This window comes from Pundamilia nyererei, unplaced genomic scaffold (genome assembly GCF_000239375.1).
Source record: "Pundamilia nyererei isolate P.nyererei 1_Seehausen unplaced genomic scaffold, PunNye1.0 scaffold00058, whole genome shotgun sequence".
Taxonomy (NCBI): Eukaryota; Metazoa; Chordata; class Actinopteri; order Cichliformes; family Cichlidae; genus Pundamilia; species Pundamilia nyererei.
In genome coordinates, this window is record NW_005187459.1 from 1,624,971 (window position 1) to 1,641,863 (window position 16,893).

The window sequence follows — 16,893 nt, forward strand, 5'->3', positions numbered from 1 at the left end:
AACTGAACAATAGAAAATAGGAAAAATGTTTTCTGGTGTCATGAGTCTCAGCTTCTGCTGCTACATTTGAAAGTTTTGGTCACAAATCGGTGTAAACAACATGAACACATGGATTGCCCGGAATCAGTTCAGACTGGTGGTGTCTGACATGAATGCATGACACGTAACACAGCACATCTTTGTATGTGCATCACTCATTAGATATTTGTGTCAACGAGAAGGTGAACAGGTATATCTGATGAACCTCCAATGAAAAGGTGGCAAAATTTACTTACTAGGTAGTCAAAATAAGACAATAACGTATCATTTTAAGGTCATTTGGGCTGATTTTTCTGTTTTAACTATATCATAAAGTAATAGTTCACATGTTTGCAGGTAGTCAGAAAAGACTGTTGCTTATTGATGAGTAGTTGAAGGGGGCAGACTGTGGATGCATATATTAAGAATAGCCAAAGACATAATTAGGTCACAATATGCGCATTTTTTTTCTACTCTTACTTTGTATAATGGCAGTCAGAGGAGGTATCCTCAATACGGTCAATTCAGGCACATATCTCTGACTTTGAGCACAGCAACCTGACCCACATGCACCTGTAATTCAATATAATAGACCTTTTTTAAAAATCATATGAGCATCTTCTGTCTCATTTTTCACTCACTGTGTCCTTTCAGCTATAAAATGATAACAAATAGCTGGAGATAGGCCGGTTTATGAAAATAAAGTGTTCTATATCTCTTACAATGGGTGCTTGTTCTCCACTCGTGCTGTTCTGTGTGACTTGTCCTTGTGCACCTAACCCTGCAGCAAACGAGCGGCAGAATGTGTTTGGCACTGGCACTAAAGCTTCAGCTGCACAATATTTCCGTTTTAAAAGCACCACGTGTGTTTATTTCTTTATTTGTGTGTATCATCCGCACTTGAGGTCCACTCATGACGTCCAAACACTGAGTCAGGTCCTTATAATGAAGTTTTCACGCAGGGATACATGCACACCTTGTCAAAACGAGAACCACAGAGAAACGATCCAATCAGTCAAATCGATTGGCACCCTTCACTGTTGCTCAGAGGATAATGATGTCAGTGATTAGAGCTGACCTTTGAGGGATTTAAAGCGTGGACATGGGTCCGCTAATGAACAGCAGTTGTGTTTCTTTTTAATCAGTATACGATAACGTAAACATGCTTTCAAGAAATGCAGGGTACTTATAGGGTTTCAAGACTGTGTCGCAATCAGAGGAGGATTACAGAGAGGGGGGGAAGTTAACCAGTTAACCACAGCCTCATCACCCAGCTGATGAAGCCAGCCGTGCTATTGATTAAAAAGTGTGTGGGAAGCCTTTAAACATACCATACGCAAAACTCCACGAATGCACGACTCCTCCCCATCAAGAGAAGGAGCAGGAGACCCTTTACCTCAATCACACCCCGAGGCCTTGAGACGCTTTACTTCACATGTCTATAAAAAGAGCTTTCCTCCCTTAAGGAAGCAACAGCAGACCCTCTCCTACTGAGCATTTCTCAAAGAGCAGAGAGAAAGCAGGAGAGGAGGAGAGGGACCACAGTTTAGAGTCACCAGTCTGGAGGATCTGTGGACAAAAGGAGTGACAAAAGCAAGAGGAGAGAAAGCATCTGAAAAAGGTAACAAATATATTTATATGATTAGTTTTTTTAAACTTGCTTGTTTGGCGTGACTTGTTGGATGAGCTCAAATTAACTTATTTGCTAAACTCCGTTATTCATGGATTTGGGAATTTCTACTATTTTATATGATGTGCTTGCAGCAAAGGATACACAGTTATGATGAATTCAGCTTTCCTTTAATGTAAACAAAAGGTGATCTAACTTACAAAACAGTAGAAATCATTTCACACGTACAATTTTGCATTTATTTTGATTGCAGCGCTCATGCCTCTTTTATCGGAGTCTGTCCGTGGAGAGCACAGCTCAGCTGTGAGTCATTCAGTAGGAAGACGAGTCTCTGCCAGACTCGCAAAGACAATGGCTCACCGAGGACTCACTCTTTAGAATAGTGAAGGAGGAAGCCAGAAAAATCCAATACCCCGGCAAAGAAAAGAAAAAAGATTGTTTACATCTTTAAACGGTTAACACGCCCAGGGAAAAGTTTGACAAGTGAGACAGGATTTTTCTCAACATCTGTGAAGCATCAGATGACTGGCAGTGTGTCGGATTTAACCAAAAGCAGTGAACATGGGGTTTATATACTGCACTTCAGTTTCATATTATAGATATTACCTTTTTATAATAAGAAAGCTGTCCTCGAGACTGATTGGAAATAGGAGAGTATAGAAAAGAGAAAACGCAATAAGAAGCATGAGAGGATATTCATCCTCATGACTTCAATAACCAAATTGTTCATATTCAATTAAGTAGCACACTTCAAAAAGTACTTATTGTTGTCATTGTTGTGTATTTCTGTTAAGTTTTATTGAGACAATTAGATTCATTTTTTCCTGCTTGGTTTCCAGGCAAGAAAACAACTCTGAGCTCAGAAAATGAAAGTATTTTAGGGTCTATTGTGAAATCCCTGCTAGAAATTTATGTCTGAAAGGAAGTCCTTTATCAGAATTATTAACAGTTCCTTTGGCTGTCCCTGAACACAAGCAGCAATACTGTTCTCTCTATTCTCCCAACCTAGTTATAGTCTGTACGCTGCAACAGGCTGAGAGAAAGAAAGAAAGACAAACAGCTCCCTAATGTCTTAGCATGCAGTTTGGTCAAATCCACTTTTATTTATTGCGTCCGATTTCAAAACTAAGATGATGACAGAAAAAATGTTCATCTGAAAGCTTCAAAGCAGAACTCCACAACCCATTGGGTGATGTCAAAGTAGCTACATCTGTCTTCAATTAGTCAAGACTGAAAAAAAACATTGCAGTCCTGCTGCTGAAAGACAAAAGTTGCTTCATAGCTCCTTGCGTTTTCAAAAAAGGAAGCTTAAATTTATTGGCAGTAGAATAACACAGCCTTGCAGCGGTAGACAGTGACATCAGGATCCCAGCTGGTTGCTCTCTGCACACAGAGCACAGTGCTGTGAAAAAGTATTTGCCCCCCTGCCTGATTTTGTTTTCATTCAGTTTTTTGTTTTTGCATATTTGTCACACTTTCACAACATCACATATTTTTTTAATATTGGACAAATATAACCCACATTAATATAAAAATGCATTGTGATCCCAAAGAATTCTGGGAAAATATTTTGTGGACTGAAAATGCTTTTTTTTTTTTTTGGAAGGTTTAGAGTCCCGTTATGTGCGATGTAAAACTAACACAACATTAAATAAAAAGAAAATCATATCAACAGACAAACATGGTGGTGGTAGCGTGATGGTTTTTGCTGCTTCGGGATCTGGAAAATTGATAGAACCATGAATTCTGCTTCCCGAACATAAAATCCTGAAGGTGAATGTCAGGCCATCAGTTCATGTCTTGAAACCCAACCACAAGTCCAAGCAAGTCCACCTCTGAAAAAAACCTAAAGGAAGGGTTTGGGGGTGGCCTAGTCGGCGCCTGGACTTAAATCAGACTAAGATGCTTTGGCATGACTTTAAAAAGACTGTTCAGGCAAACCCTCTAATGTGTCTGATTTAAAACAATTCTGCAAAGAAGAGTGGACCAAAATTCCTCCACAGTGACGTGAAAGGCTCGTTGCTAGTTCATGCTTCGCTTGCTGCCAAGGGTGTTACACCAGTTAGTAAGATTAGGGGCAATTACTTTTTCATACAGGGCCTTAGGTGTAGGTAAATTAAATCATCATTTAAAAAAATCTTCAAATCTATTATCTTCATATATTTTCAGTCTAAATCTCACATGAAATTAACCCATCAAAGGAACAAAAGACCCTGCCCTGTCCCTCCTCTGTTTTGAACCTCATCAGTCCTGCTGATCATTTTGACACAGTCCTCAGTGCTGAAGGTTCATCCTTTGAAAAATAAAAATAAAAATACTGCCACATGTTTGACACCTTCAAAATAAAATGCATGTGCTTCTGATAAACAAACACCAAAAAGAGAACATTGTTGTTTAAGTTCACGTGTTTAAGTTCATGACACACCAGCTACAAAAGCTCGGCTCTCTGGCTATTTCGAAGGTAGTGTTCAAACACGTCACGTTACATAAGGACGGGCGGAAAGTGTTACGCAAGCGCAATTATTAAGAGACACCTACTGTATTTCTTCACAAAATAACATTTCAAGATGACTAATGAATATTTTTGTCTGCTGAGACTCAAAGCTTTCCCCACTGTGGCTTCACTTCTGCAGCTCCACCCCAGTCGAGTTGGTGTCCTGTGCACCGGGCTGAAGATGGTGTGCCAGTGCTGGTTGTTGGTGGCGGTGATGGCATTTGTGTGCATCCCCGGGTTTGAGTCAGTATGCTGGGACAACTCCATCTGCAAGGACCTGAGCAACAAGGCGAGGATATTGGTAGGTCGAACAGCCCTGCCTCTTCTTTTAGATCGTCATCACTGGCCAAGAAAACTTATCGGAGCCCTATGTTGCACATTTTCATCTCATCCGTAAGCGCAATGTAAAACATATTTAATGGAATCTGGTCAAATTAAATGTAAGTAAACCTTACATTTTAATCAAAATTATCGCTTCCACTAATCTTTTTTTTTGTTAGTGTCAAGGTGATGAGTACTTAGAAGTACTTAGAAAATGGAAACTTAAAACTCAGAGCATATAACATTACTTCCTTTTCCCCCGGCAAAGCCAGGAGATCTGTGGTGATAGTGAACAAATTCATTCTTTGACAAATAAGTTGATGTGAAAGCTGAAAAGATGAGTCAACACAGTCCTTAAATGTAATTTCTTGTTTCTTGTTTCTTGAGTTGTCCATGTGATAATAGCCTTAAGTGGGTGTGTTTGGATACAGAACAAGCTGCAGTTATTTTATCAATGCAACACTAAATTTAAAACCTAGAAAAGCCATCTGTAATTTTTAACACCCGTAAGCAATAAAGGGGATTTTTGTTTGTTTGTTTGTTTGTTGTTGGTTTTGGGGATTTTTTCCTATCATGCCAAGTCTTATGACTTCACCAGCAGCGGTCAGGAAAGTCTTCCTGCTCTGTATGACATTATCTTTGCCATTTCTTCCACACAGGACTGTGTTCACCTCTGCATGTCTGTGATCCAGACTGAAATCCCAGAGCTCAGTGCATTGGCCCTGAAAGTTGACAGTGATGCTGATGCTGGTGATGGTGGCGGTGATGATTATGATGATGACCTCTTACTCAGAGTTATTCTAGCCACACTGGCTTCCCATGACAAAATATCCGAGTCAGATCTGAAAGCCCGCAGCGACGAGCGGCGCTCCTACAGAATGGAGCACTTCCGCTGGGGCAAACCAGCAGGACTTAAGATGCGAGAGCCAAAGCTGAAGGCCCGCAGTGACGAGAGACGCTCCTATTCAATGGAGCACTTCCGCTGGGGGAAGCCCTCGGGCCGTAAACGCCGACCTGTTAAAGTCTTTGCCTCTTCTCTGGAAGGAGGAAGCTCCTCTGAGGGCCGTTTTCCCTTTCAGGCTCGCAGACAGCTGAGCAGTAGCGAAGATGAAGCGGAGGGGGACATTGATGGAGGAAGTAATGAAAATCAGGGATTGCTGAGGGCCAGGGACAGCTCCAAATCACAAAACCCCTTGAGCTTGCAGGAGAGGAAAGATAGGACCTATAAGATGAGTCACTTCAGATGGGGCAGCCCACCTGCATCCAAACGTAACGGCGGCTTTATGAAGCCGTGGGAGGAGAAACCTCAGGGGCAGCTGGCCAAGTTCTTCAGGAACATTTTAAAGATGTGAAGAGAATAATGGGATAAATGGAAGATTCAGCAGGGGAGGCGAATAGCTCAGAGAGTCAAATAGCCATTGCATGTTAGTAACCACATGTCTTAATTTTAAATTACACAAACTCGTTGCTATCTTTTAGCATGTTATTGAATGTCTTTCACTGACGCACCCACTGACTGCCTTCAACTTCTTGGCCTCGAATCCAAAGCATTCTGAGAGCATACTCATCTTAACTTTATGAAGAATCAAGCTGAACAGTGACCGTCACAGCGAGGTCAAAGGTGACTGTAAGGAAATAAATTATTGAGACAGTTTTTAAAAAGTCATGTCTTTATGTAAATAAAAAAGAATATTAAAGATCCTGTTTGTGGCAAATAATACATGGAATCTTCTGCCTAAGGTCATTTATTAAGCAAAACCTTGATGAGAGCTGACAAGTTGTGAGCTCTCATCAAGTGTGAGTTGTTATGTCTGTCAAACTGCGTTATAGGGCATTTTTAATGCATTGAACTAACTGGAACCCAATCTAACAAGGAAAACATAATAAATAAATAAATAAATAAATAAATAAGATCTGAACGCCTGAGAAATGTTGCTCAAGGTCACTTAAAAACAAACAAACAAACAAATAAACTATGAAGACACGAGGGGTGACTCAATACTTTTACCCAGTACTGTGTCTTTAGACAAATCTGAGGATTTAGGGGAAGGGGAATGGACAAAATTCTGAATATTAAGACTGATAAAATACAAGAAAAAGGATTTAAACGTTTTTAACAACAAGGTGAGTTTGAGTTTCTTTTAAACTTGTGGGTATGGTGGAGTATCCTTTATTCAGAGGTAATGATTTGAGTATCTTTTACTGGACAGCAGTGGAGCACCTTCTCTACCAGACTCATTCAGCTCCACTGTCACCAGTATGGATGCATGAAATCCTTCATACCATTTTCATTAAACCATTATAATAGAATGAGATAAATAATTTCTTATTTTTTAAGGACTTACAGAGTCCATGAATGATTGTGCATAAGTTTAATGAAAATGCAGCCAGACTTAGACTGCCACCCACTGGACCTGAAGCATAACCACAGAAAATCAGCACTACTCTGAGCTTCAGCTGCTTAATTAATTCTTAATTCTCAGATCGTTTAATTTCATAGCCGACTGTGACATCAGGCTCAGAATACATAATAGTGTGACGTGAATTTGAGCTTGTGAGTTCAGATCCTTGAAAATGCTACACTATAGGAAAAATGTGCTACTCATGTGCTGGGAGATGGATCACGTACTCAGATGACCTCAACAGGAGGTAATTGAATTAAACATTACTTTGAACACTGCGACTCGGTGAACAGTGGTGACGGATTTAATGAGTCGACGTGGTTTTTACCAAACGATGATCCCCTTCTTCGTCTCAGAGAGTTTCCATTAGCAGGCAAATTAAAACGAAGACAGACTTTTCATGGTTAGAGATAAATTTATTCTACAACACGGTAACATCCACTAGCATGCAAAGTCAGGTATGACACGCATAAGGCATTTTCTCCATGTAAAAGCTGCCTTTCTCACTAGGTATTCCAGTTTTTAAAGTGCAAAGTTCACAGAACAGATTTGACCTACAGCACTAAATTGTAAAACAGAGCTATTAACCAGACATGTAATGACAAAAAGTAAGTTTGGATTACCGTCAGTTAATATTACATTACGCGATGCAATGACGACACGCGGACTGATAGATTTACAGGTCTTCACTGCCAAGTTCAAGATGCTGAAAACACAATTTTACAAGGTGTAACTGGAAGGTTTAGACAGCTGCACACGGCTCTTAAGTAGCTTTTTCTGCATTAACGTGGTGGAAAGAGTCACTGGACAGAACTGTAAACTACGTCTGGAGAGCTTGGTCTTCGGTAATGATGACACAGACACGCACACACCTGTACGAGCGTTAGCACAGACACATAAATACGCTCACTCGCGCACTGATCAAAAAGGGGTAAACGTGAACAGACGATCACATACACTGGCATGTGCTGACACGGATATACACAGGACATGACATTTAAAAACAGAAAAAACAAAAGAAGAGCCAGTGGAAATGCTCATGACAGGGATGAACTAGACACCGTCTTCTGTCCTGAACAAGATGGTTGCAAAACGGCTGGAACGGGTGCGGTTCACTCACAGAAGCAGCACAGAGGGAGAGAGAGTGAGGGGCGGTCTCTTAAAAATGTCACAAAACTGAACCATCACAGCACCACAACAACAGCAGGCACAATTCAAAAACGCACAAACATGATCTGCTACCTACAGTTGGACCGTGTTAGCCAGACTCTTGACAAATTATTGCCATCATACTTGTTGTTATACCTGTGTGTGTGTTTGTGCACACACACTGGGCTTTTGGATGTTTTTGAATCTTGCTGAGACATGCAGCTGAAAAAGCTGCGGTATAGTAAAAAAATCATAGTGCAAACTCATTCCAGCAGGACTGAGAATGTAAATGGTAACAATGCAGGTCAGGGTTATGGTAATGAAACCTGTTTGAGTAAAGCTGAAAATGATCTTTTTCCAGCATTGCCTCGGTAACCCTTTATTAGTCGCTGTGACATACTGGCCTTGAGATGATGCAAATTTCTCCTGTGGGCTGCTCAGATGTTAGGATTTCATGTGCTGCTGGTTACTTATTGGAGATTTTAACATTGTCTATCTGAATACTAAGTGGATTTCTCTTTTATCTATGAACACAACCAGTGCAGAGGCAGTCTAAAATTAGAATATACAGTATATATACACACGCACATTAACATCCTTATGCTGTACATCAGCTTAAAGATTTATATATTCCTCTGTATGTACACATTTATATGGAAAGGGGAGAAAAATAAATGTTTTTTTAGCATTTGATCTGGTAAACATTGCTGTAAATCCTTTAGTGTGGTCATGACTGGTGCAATGTGTTTTAACTAAATAGATTAATATTTAGGTAAAAGAAACAGAAAGAGGCGAAAAAGCACTTCTGGGTAACACTAAGAAGGCAAAACCAAGCTACAATAAAGCCTAAAAGATGGATGCTCAGCAGCTAAGTGGCATGGGAGATGAGGATAATTACCTTTATGTCTATACAACAATCAGACATACACACAAATACAATCAAGTAAATTAAAATGTTTCAGTTTCCACAAACACTCTTTCTGGTCATCAAAACAATTGAAAAAAATAAAAAATAATAATATTAATAAGCAGTCTAGCAATCTAATTTTGTGATCAAAGGTAGTATGGCACCCTGGAAGGGACAAACAAGTTTTTAAAAAAATGCACAAGAATAATAGTGCTATCAAAAAGTTTCCAGTCGCAGGCATGCGACTACTCAACTCATTCTCAAGACAATAAATAACATCCAGTCGGTCAAGTTTTCCCCTCACAGTTCTTGACAATTTCTAATTTGAAAATCCAACCAGTGGAGTTTCTACAGACATCCCAGTCCCCAGTCACACAGGCCTAGAGACTGGTTGGAGACCACCTGGAGACCATCTTGAGACCACCTGGAGACATGAATATGCCAGAAAACTGCCAGCAAGTAGTTGGTGGCAGATGCAGGAGGTTGTCTTTAGTTTGCACAGAAGACACCAGCTTAACTGCAAACACTCGCCAACTACTTACTGAGCAGCTATGAAATTGTCTTCAAAGTAAAAGCTGCACCTTTTGAGACATGTTGGCTTCAGCAATTAGGCACAACTTTTATTTGAAGGTGAACTTTGCAACCAATTTCACCAGGCAAGTGCCATCAATTTCCAGCAACCACTCGCCAACCGATCGGGGATTGCATATCATTCCCAATAGGCCGCTGGCTGCCAGGGGTCCCTAACCAGTCTCTAGGGATGAGTAACTGATGCAGTAGAAGTGAGTGAAATACGTTTGTTTTCCTGCTCAATATAGACACTGGTGAGCTTGTTTTTGTTGCAATCAGAGGCTAAAATAAAATCTCAGACAGCTAAGAGGTGTTCTTTAGTTACAGCTGAGTTTGTCCCACGTGCACTGTGGCTGTTTGATTCCACGGTCAAGACGATTTTACAGTGAGGATCGGTTGCCCTTTCAAATCTTTTCTCTGTCCTTGAAGGCTCTACTGTACGCTTACGTTGCTGAAGACTTTGTGGTTTAGTAAACACATAGATCAGGAAACTTCATCTCGTAAATGGGTACAGATCGACTCTGGCTTTGGCCGTAACCTGATGAAATGGTTCCAGATGGGCTGGGAGGGGGTCTGAACAGAAAGAGGAAGAAAATAAAGCTGTTAGTTCCAAAACATAAAAATGCAGGTATTCTCCTGTTAGTCAGAATGACTGCCATCCATATTATTATTGACTACTCCCATCCCAAAGCTCTGTCCCTTACCTGATTGTGATCTCAAAGATTTGATTTAGTTTGCTCTGCAGTTGTGTGGCCTATAAGGGACAGAAGACATCAAAAACAATACATTTAAGACCTTCTTTTAAAAAAAAACTAAAAAAAAACCCACACATAAGCAGTTTTTATTTTATTTTTCAACAGGGTAGGGGGTCTATACCCTGGCACCACAGTGGGCAGCTATCTCCTCAAAGGGGGCCTTCTGGAACTTCTCCACCACTTGTCTCCTCCGCTCCCTCTCCTGCTCCTCCATACCCACACTGTCCACTAGAGGGAGACAAAAAGCAATATAATGTAGCGTGTGCCTCAAAGTGAAAACATCAAGGCAAAGTTCACGGACACTTTATACAAAAGTAGTTTGTATTTGTTCCCTGCTGTCATGCTTTGGTAAATTACGTCAACATTTAGAACATCAATCCATCATTGTAAACTAATAAAAAGGGCTTTGCAAATGAAGAGAGTGGATTTACCAATGGCATTTTTCAGGGTTTCAAATGTGATCTCCTCTGCTGGAGTCCTCTGGAGACCAGAACAAGAATCTATGTTAAACATCTTTGTACAGGGTACATTTGAGGGTACAGGGTACAAGGTTGTGAAGTCTTTTTTTTCACCTCTTCCTTCTCTGGGCTATTTCGGGACTCAACCTCCACCTGAAGTGAGATGGTCTCACCGATGCTCTTTCTCTTGGACAGACGGTCCTCATCTGGAAGCAGAGTGCAGAAACTTTATTGAGTTTTTTCAATAACTTTTTTCACCCCATGTTCATATGCCTCTGCAAACCGCCCGAGTCATGCTGTCCATACTCTGCACAGTGTTAATACAGCTTCAAGGTGGGTACAAAGGATTGATGGCACCAACTCAGACCATCTGACCAAATATGAAATATGGTAACAATCTCCCCTTTTCTTAAATAATAGAAGAGTATTATATTATAGTAAGGCTGACCTTTAGAATAAAAAATGTCATGACTTCATCACTTTTCCTACAAGACATCTTTGTGAATGTTTCTAATAATTGTTATATGAATTCATGAGTTATGGCTAAAAACCTCTTTTTGTGAGGTCACAGTGATCCTCGGGAACCACCAGAATGTATTGGGTCCATCTTCAACTCCAAGCGGAAAACTTTGACAACCAAATTTTAAAGCAATTTTCTCAAGAATAGAAGGGATGAACAAATGGAAAGATAATTCATCATCAACCTGAAAACAAAATGTTCACAATCTCAGCTGCTGCTGGCACAGTGACATGACAAAAAGAGGAAATATAAACAACAACAAAAAAAACAAAAAAAACAGAGAAATTAAGACCTTTGCATCCGAACGACTAGTTTTAGACTCCTTACCAGTATACTGAGGGACATAAGGTGTGGCGAGTCTCTCTGTATTATAACCACTTCCTCCAAGGCTCTCTGTGATCTTTGACTGGAGGAACAAAACACTTCCTTCTACTTTGTCCAGTGAAGAATGCAATCTAGGAAGAAAAATAAACTGCATTCAAAAGCAGGAATTTAACATTATTACTGTGTATCTGAATATCAAATTAAACACTTGCGGGTTGCAGTACACCGCTGGTACATACTTTGGACTGTCAACAAAGACGGCCTCGGGCAAAAGGTAAGGACTCTCTTTCTGTCTCACCTCAATTACCTGAAAGGCAGAGAGTCAGGGGATAAACAAACAGTTAGCATTAAAACACAGACACGCAAAGAGGCTCAGACACACACCTCGTGAATGTGCTGGCAGAAGGCTGGGACGGTGGTGAGCTGGCAAATGAGGTTGAGGTAGGCGGCGACAAGGGCATGAACAGCACAGCGGTTATAAACAGGCAGAGCCTCGTCGGTGGACAGAGCCAGATCCTGGAAAGGAAACCGAGAGACACCGCACTGTGAAACACCCTACCTCAGAAGGATTTGTTCTCATCTTGTAATGTTTGGTCGTTTTATTTGTTTTTGATTTTAAACCATCAGCTATGACACTGTCCCAGTGTTACAGCTGATGGTCAGTGTCATTTGTGAAATGATACATGTGAAACTGACGTTTTCTAAGCCGCGATTAGGATATTTTTCATCTTGTAGTACAAATGTAGTAGATAAATGCAGCTCGGGGAATAAACAGGCTACTTAAAACTCTACATTTATACCTGCAAGGCAAGTGCGAGGCGAATCAGGTCCACCACCACCTCTTCATTGGCCAGCTCTACACTGAGAAGACCTAACAGGGCAAAGAGGGTCTCGTAGTGCTCCCGGCCACTGCTCTCCTCCTTGCAGCCCAGGTAGATGTGGCGATATAGCTGCTGGCCATGCTGTGAATGGATGAAGCGCAGGGTAAATGGAACTCGAAATGTCTAGTGCAGATACATTGGTGTAAAGATTTATTGTCAAAATTATTTTAAAATAAATATTTAATGTTTATGTGAATTTACATAATTCACAGGGATGTTGTTCAGCAGGCGGAACAGGTTGTCAACTAAATAAATTTAAAAAATTACCTTCTTCATGAATAAATTGTCCTGCCTGGAGCACTTGTCAACTTTGAGCTTCAGCACAGAGATGTCCGAGATGCTGCTACACAGAAAAAAGACCAAAGAGACACAAACTGTAACTGAAGTATGGGTTTATAAGGGAAGTATAAAAACACTTCAGCCCTTCAATCTTCCTGCAAAAACAATCACACACCTCATATTGGCAAACTTGGGCCTGTTTTCATGCCTGTCAATGAGACTGAGGAGGATTTGCAGCACCAACAGACGGACTTCTGGATCCTCGGTTAGAGAGAAGGACAGCAGGGGCTCCAAGAAAGAGCTGGGCAGCGCTGTCAGCATGTTGGTAGTCTGGAAACCTGCAGTTACCTACGAGGGGGATGATCAAATCCCACACATAGTTTACAAAACTGAACATGCACTGGAACATCAAGGTAACTGCAGTGTGGTTATAATTTCCCAAGTTAGCAATAACTTGAGAGACTCTTATGCTGCGACAGTGTCGCAAACTATCTTAGTTTAAGTGACACTTCTGAGACTTTCATTAGCAAAGATCAAGAACTTGCCCATAAAGCCTAACAAGGCCACTGATTTTACAATCATGCGGTTTGATAGGAATACGCATTTCGTGTCAGTCTTTATAAATTCATGAAGATCCACAAGTTTCTTAAAAATTAAATCATTGAGAAATGATAACTTACCTGGACCAAGGACTTGAGTAACATAACCTGAATCATCCTGGTACCCTCAGGCCTGGAATTACAAACAGCCAATAAAGACTGTGCCCTTAAGTTTACCAACATACAGGTGAATACTGTTTGAGTCAACTTACCCAGAGTCCGAGGAGGGCAAAGTAAGGTGAATTCCAGGAACAGGGATCTTTCCCATAATGAAGAGCATGACCTCTGATCTCTGGTAAGTTGGTAGAGTGTTGGCAAATGAACCTGAAAGGGACAGAACCAGACAGTTTGTACCAAATGAAATAAAATGTTCAACAAAAGAAAAAAGAAGAGAAAAAAATCTATATTAGTAATTAGGAATCCTCCAAGGGACTCATTTACGGTACTATTTGTTTAAACAGGAGAAAAAGAACAAGACTAGTGGAGTAGCCTGGATATAGGAAAACACTCAGAAGAGATCAAAGTGAGTTGAATTAAATAGGCGACATTAAACACTGCCTACACAAATATTATGTAGGTAATTTAAACACAATTTGAAACTGTTAGTCACTCCAATAATTGAGAAGCACTCTACATGTCACTGAAATGTGTAGCCAACCAGAACAATCCATGCACACAATATCAGATTATTTGAAACTCAGTGAGCATGCATCAACCAGCATGCAGCCTGTTTCAGTTGCTCCTGTTTGTTCTCTTTACTTTAATTTTTTTCTTACTTATTTCTTTGTCCTTTACTTTGTACTTAAGAGTGTTCGCCTGTTTTAATAGCTTTCTTTTCAATCATGTGGATATCTTTACATACTTTTCTTAGGGATTATTAAAGTATTTTGATTGTTGATTGATTGTTTGCTAATGTCAGCAGTGCTAGGGTCAGCTTACAGATATATTTCAGGCCCGTGAAGGTTCTTATGTATACCAGATATTTTCTACCTACCAACCAACCACCTACCAATGGGCTAAAATGACCTGTTCTTAGCATTTATGCTCCTGTAACAACTTCTAAAAGTATTACATCATTTTTATTTTACAGCAGTAACATTTATATCCAGAAACTATGCGTGATATATTATGACGCTATAAGGTTGCCTGGCAACCATGCAACCACAGGCTAAAATGAGCTGTGATTTTTTTGTTTTTTTGCTTTAATGCACCTACACACAACGCATTATAAAAGCATCCTATCATTTACTAACAGCAAAAACAGGCCAAACCATGCTGGAGCATGGGAACATACTAGTTGAATAATAATATAACCAACTAATATTCTGTTGCCAAATAGCATCTGCAGCAATCCACACACATATAGTCACACACATACCTAGTAATAACAATTACTACTTGCACATACATCTACTAAACACTCCCTCACTAACAAATACAAAGCACTCAGACTCACCAATGGTCCTGATTACAGCCTCCTGCAGCTGCCTCTCCTCGTGAGCTTTGATGATCTTAGTGCCGATGTTGGTGCTGCCGTCATATGAGCCGGTTAGCTCGTAGTCTACACTCAGACGAAGTTGCCGCAGCAGGGTGTTGAACACCTCTAGCACTGTGGGACCTGCAAATACACAGTTTATAGTTTAAAAAGAAACATTCACATCTCTATGTGTTTATGACTTGACATGACCTTGGAGGATTGCAACTTACCTACAGAACCACTGGCTGCAATGGCAGCTGCTTCCAGCAAGACTTCCACTATCCCAGCTCGCACCGTGGCTGAATTCTTGCTGTTCGCATCCAGGTGACCGAGAAGTTGCTGGATTACCAAGTGTGAGTGCTGGGACTGAAAGAAAAACAACAAAAAACCGAGGAAATTATTGACCTGTCTTGAAAAAAAGAAAAATACAGAAAAGAAAAAAAAGAGTGAGAGAGAAAGTGACAGAAAACTGTTGTATTGAAGTAATACGCTTAATTAAATGGCAAACTAAAAACTGGATATTGGTGATAAAGTGCATTATTCCTTTTGCATTTTTCATTCAGGCCCAAAATGAACCACAGCTGTGAGCAAATAGGCTGAAGCCCAAATTGAAATCAGTGAGAACTTCATGAATATTGAAGCACATTTCTTCTTTGCACCACTAAAATGTGCAATAACCACTTGCAAAGATAAAAAAACAAAACATGGTGGTCAAAAATTCATACAAAAGTTTTCCATATTCCATTTCAACCTAGTAATGAAGTCAGCAGAGTGTGAGACAGAGAAAAGAGGCAAGGGTAAGGCTGTGAAGGATATCATGGCAGTGTATCACTCACCTGAATGGAGTACATTATGATCTTGAAGCAACGCACTGCAAAGGTCTTTCCCTCCCATAGAGAGTGGTTATCTAAGTGCCTGTGGGGTTATGAACAGAGGAAGAGAAACAGGTTGGATACACAGGATGTAATAACACAGCAGTAGGGATGATGGAGAGCAGTAAGGCATAAAGACCGCATTTAGTCCAGACAGCATACATCATGTCTGGGTTTAAGAATGAATGTAAAACTGAAAATAGGAGTTAGTAGTGCACAGATAAATACTTACTATGACATACAGTTTGCTTTACAGTAAGTAATTAAATACTTAAAAACATTCTCTCAATCTGACATTGATAGAACGTGGAAAATGTGCAATTAAGCTGAGCACACGACTGCTGAGACTAAAATTGACAGATAATTTAAAACGGATTTGCTTAACAATATAAATGTAAAATATAAGTGTGCAAGGAAAATGTGTGTAGGACATGGGAACAGAAATGAAGAAAAAGGCATTGAGGCACTACAAAGTACCTAAAACTGGGCATTTTTAAAACCCATAATGTAGTCAACATTTACCTCTATTTGCAAGGGCCTGAAATATTCATACTGTTATATCCAATCTATTAACTTATGTACCTGCCAACTAAAAGGTCAGCCACAACTTCCAAAACACCCCTGCACAGCCCCCGCACATGGGCAAATGTGGGGACAGGAAAAGGCTAAGACAGATAAAATACTTAATTTCAGGAGGAACAACCAAGATGGATAAATTCAAATACAAAAAAAAAAAATCAGAAATGTATTGGTAGAACAAAAAAGAAAAACTTAAATAAGATCACGTCTTGCAAAAATAAATGCAGTAATATAGAATTTAAATGTCCCATCTGCAAACCATGCAGTCACAATTCAAGAACAACTCCATAACCTTGCATTGACCTTGTCACAGCCCCACGCGCCCATTAGTGTAAAGATTAAGATGCGCCTGACATGCAGCGTTGTCTTCAAGTTTACTCACTATGTTTCAAAAAAACAAACAAACCACACGACCGCATGCAGGAACACATCACAAACAGAGGCTATTTCTTATGAATACGACTGTTTGGTTGTCTCACATCAGCACGGGCGTGACGGCATTCTTGATGTTGCCATAGGCGGCTCGTCCAAGCAGCTCCCTGAAGCAGCGCTCCGTCAGCTCCACCGGGCTTTCCTTCTCCTTCTCTGATGCCTGCAGCGGAGAGGGAGAGCGGCTGGCAGGGAGCGATGAGGGTGAGGAAGCAGAAAAGGAGAGGAG

At 40.4% G+C, this 16,893-nt stretch overlaps 2 protein-coding genes across 5 annotated transcripts in view; one reads left to right on the forward strand and one right to left on the reverse strand.

Annotated features, from left to right (window-relative positions):
- Positions 1-1,383: 1,383 nt before the first annotated feature.
- On the forward strand, positions 1,384-6,308 carry LOC102195116 (pro-opiomelanocortin-like). Its single transcript, XM_005734414.2, has 3 exons — positions 1,384-1,639; positions 4,282-4,443; positions 5,123-6,308. Exons 2-3 carry the CDS (start codon positions 4,324-4,326, stop codon positions 5,813-5,815), a joined length of 813 nt encoding a protein of 270 aa, XP_005734471.2. The 5' UTR covers positions 1,384-1,639; positions 4,282-4,323; the 3' UTR covers positions 5,816-6,308.
- A 2,591-nt stretch (positions 6,309-8,899) lies between these two features.
- The window catches only part of LOC102195400 (protein EFR3 homolog B), a 28,855-nt gene continuing 20,861 nt past the window's right edge, over positions 8,900-16,893 (reverse strand). For 3 of the 4 annotated variants that reach the window (XM_005734417.2, XM_005734415.2, XM_005734418.2), the window contains 17 exons: positions 16,715-16,849; positions 15,621-15,699; positions 15,015-15,150; positions 14,764-14,925; positions 13,520-13,631; positions 13,389-13,440; positions 12,884-13,056; positions 12,697-12,772; positions 12,349-12,510; positions 11,933-12,064; positions 11,788-11,855; positions 11,552-11,679; positions 10,819-10,910; positions 10,678-10,726; positions 10,368-10,474; positions 10,196-10,245; positions 8,900-10,064 (listed from right to left, as the gene is read on the reverse strand). In XM_005734417.2, coding sequence (XP_005734474.1) covers positions 9,959-10,064; positions 10,196-10,245; positions 10,368-10,474; positions 10,678-10,726; positions 10,819-10,910; positions 11,552-11,679; positions 11,788-11,855; positions 11,933-12,064; positions 12,349-12,510; positions 12,697-12,772; positions 12,884-13,056; positions 13,389-13,440; positions 13,520-13,631; positions 14,764-14,925; positions 15,015-15,150; positions 15,621-15,699; positions 16,715-16,849 — 1,819 coding nt within the window. In that variant the 3' untranslated portion in view covers positions 8,900-9,958. The remainder of the gene's footprint in view (positions 10,065-10,195; positions 10,246-10,367; positions 10,475-10,677; positions 10,727-10,818; positions 10,911-11,551; positions 11,680-11,787; positions 11,856-11,932; positions 12,065-12,348; positions 12,511-12,696; positions 12,773-12,883; positions 13,057-13,388; positions 13,441-13,519; positions 13,632-14,763; positions 14,926-15,014; positions 15,151-15,620; positions 15,700-16,714; positions 16,850-16,893) is intronic. The other variant, XM_005734416.1, reaches the window with a different exon arrangement.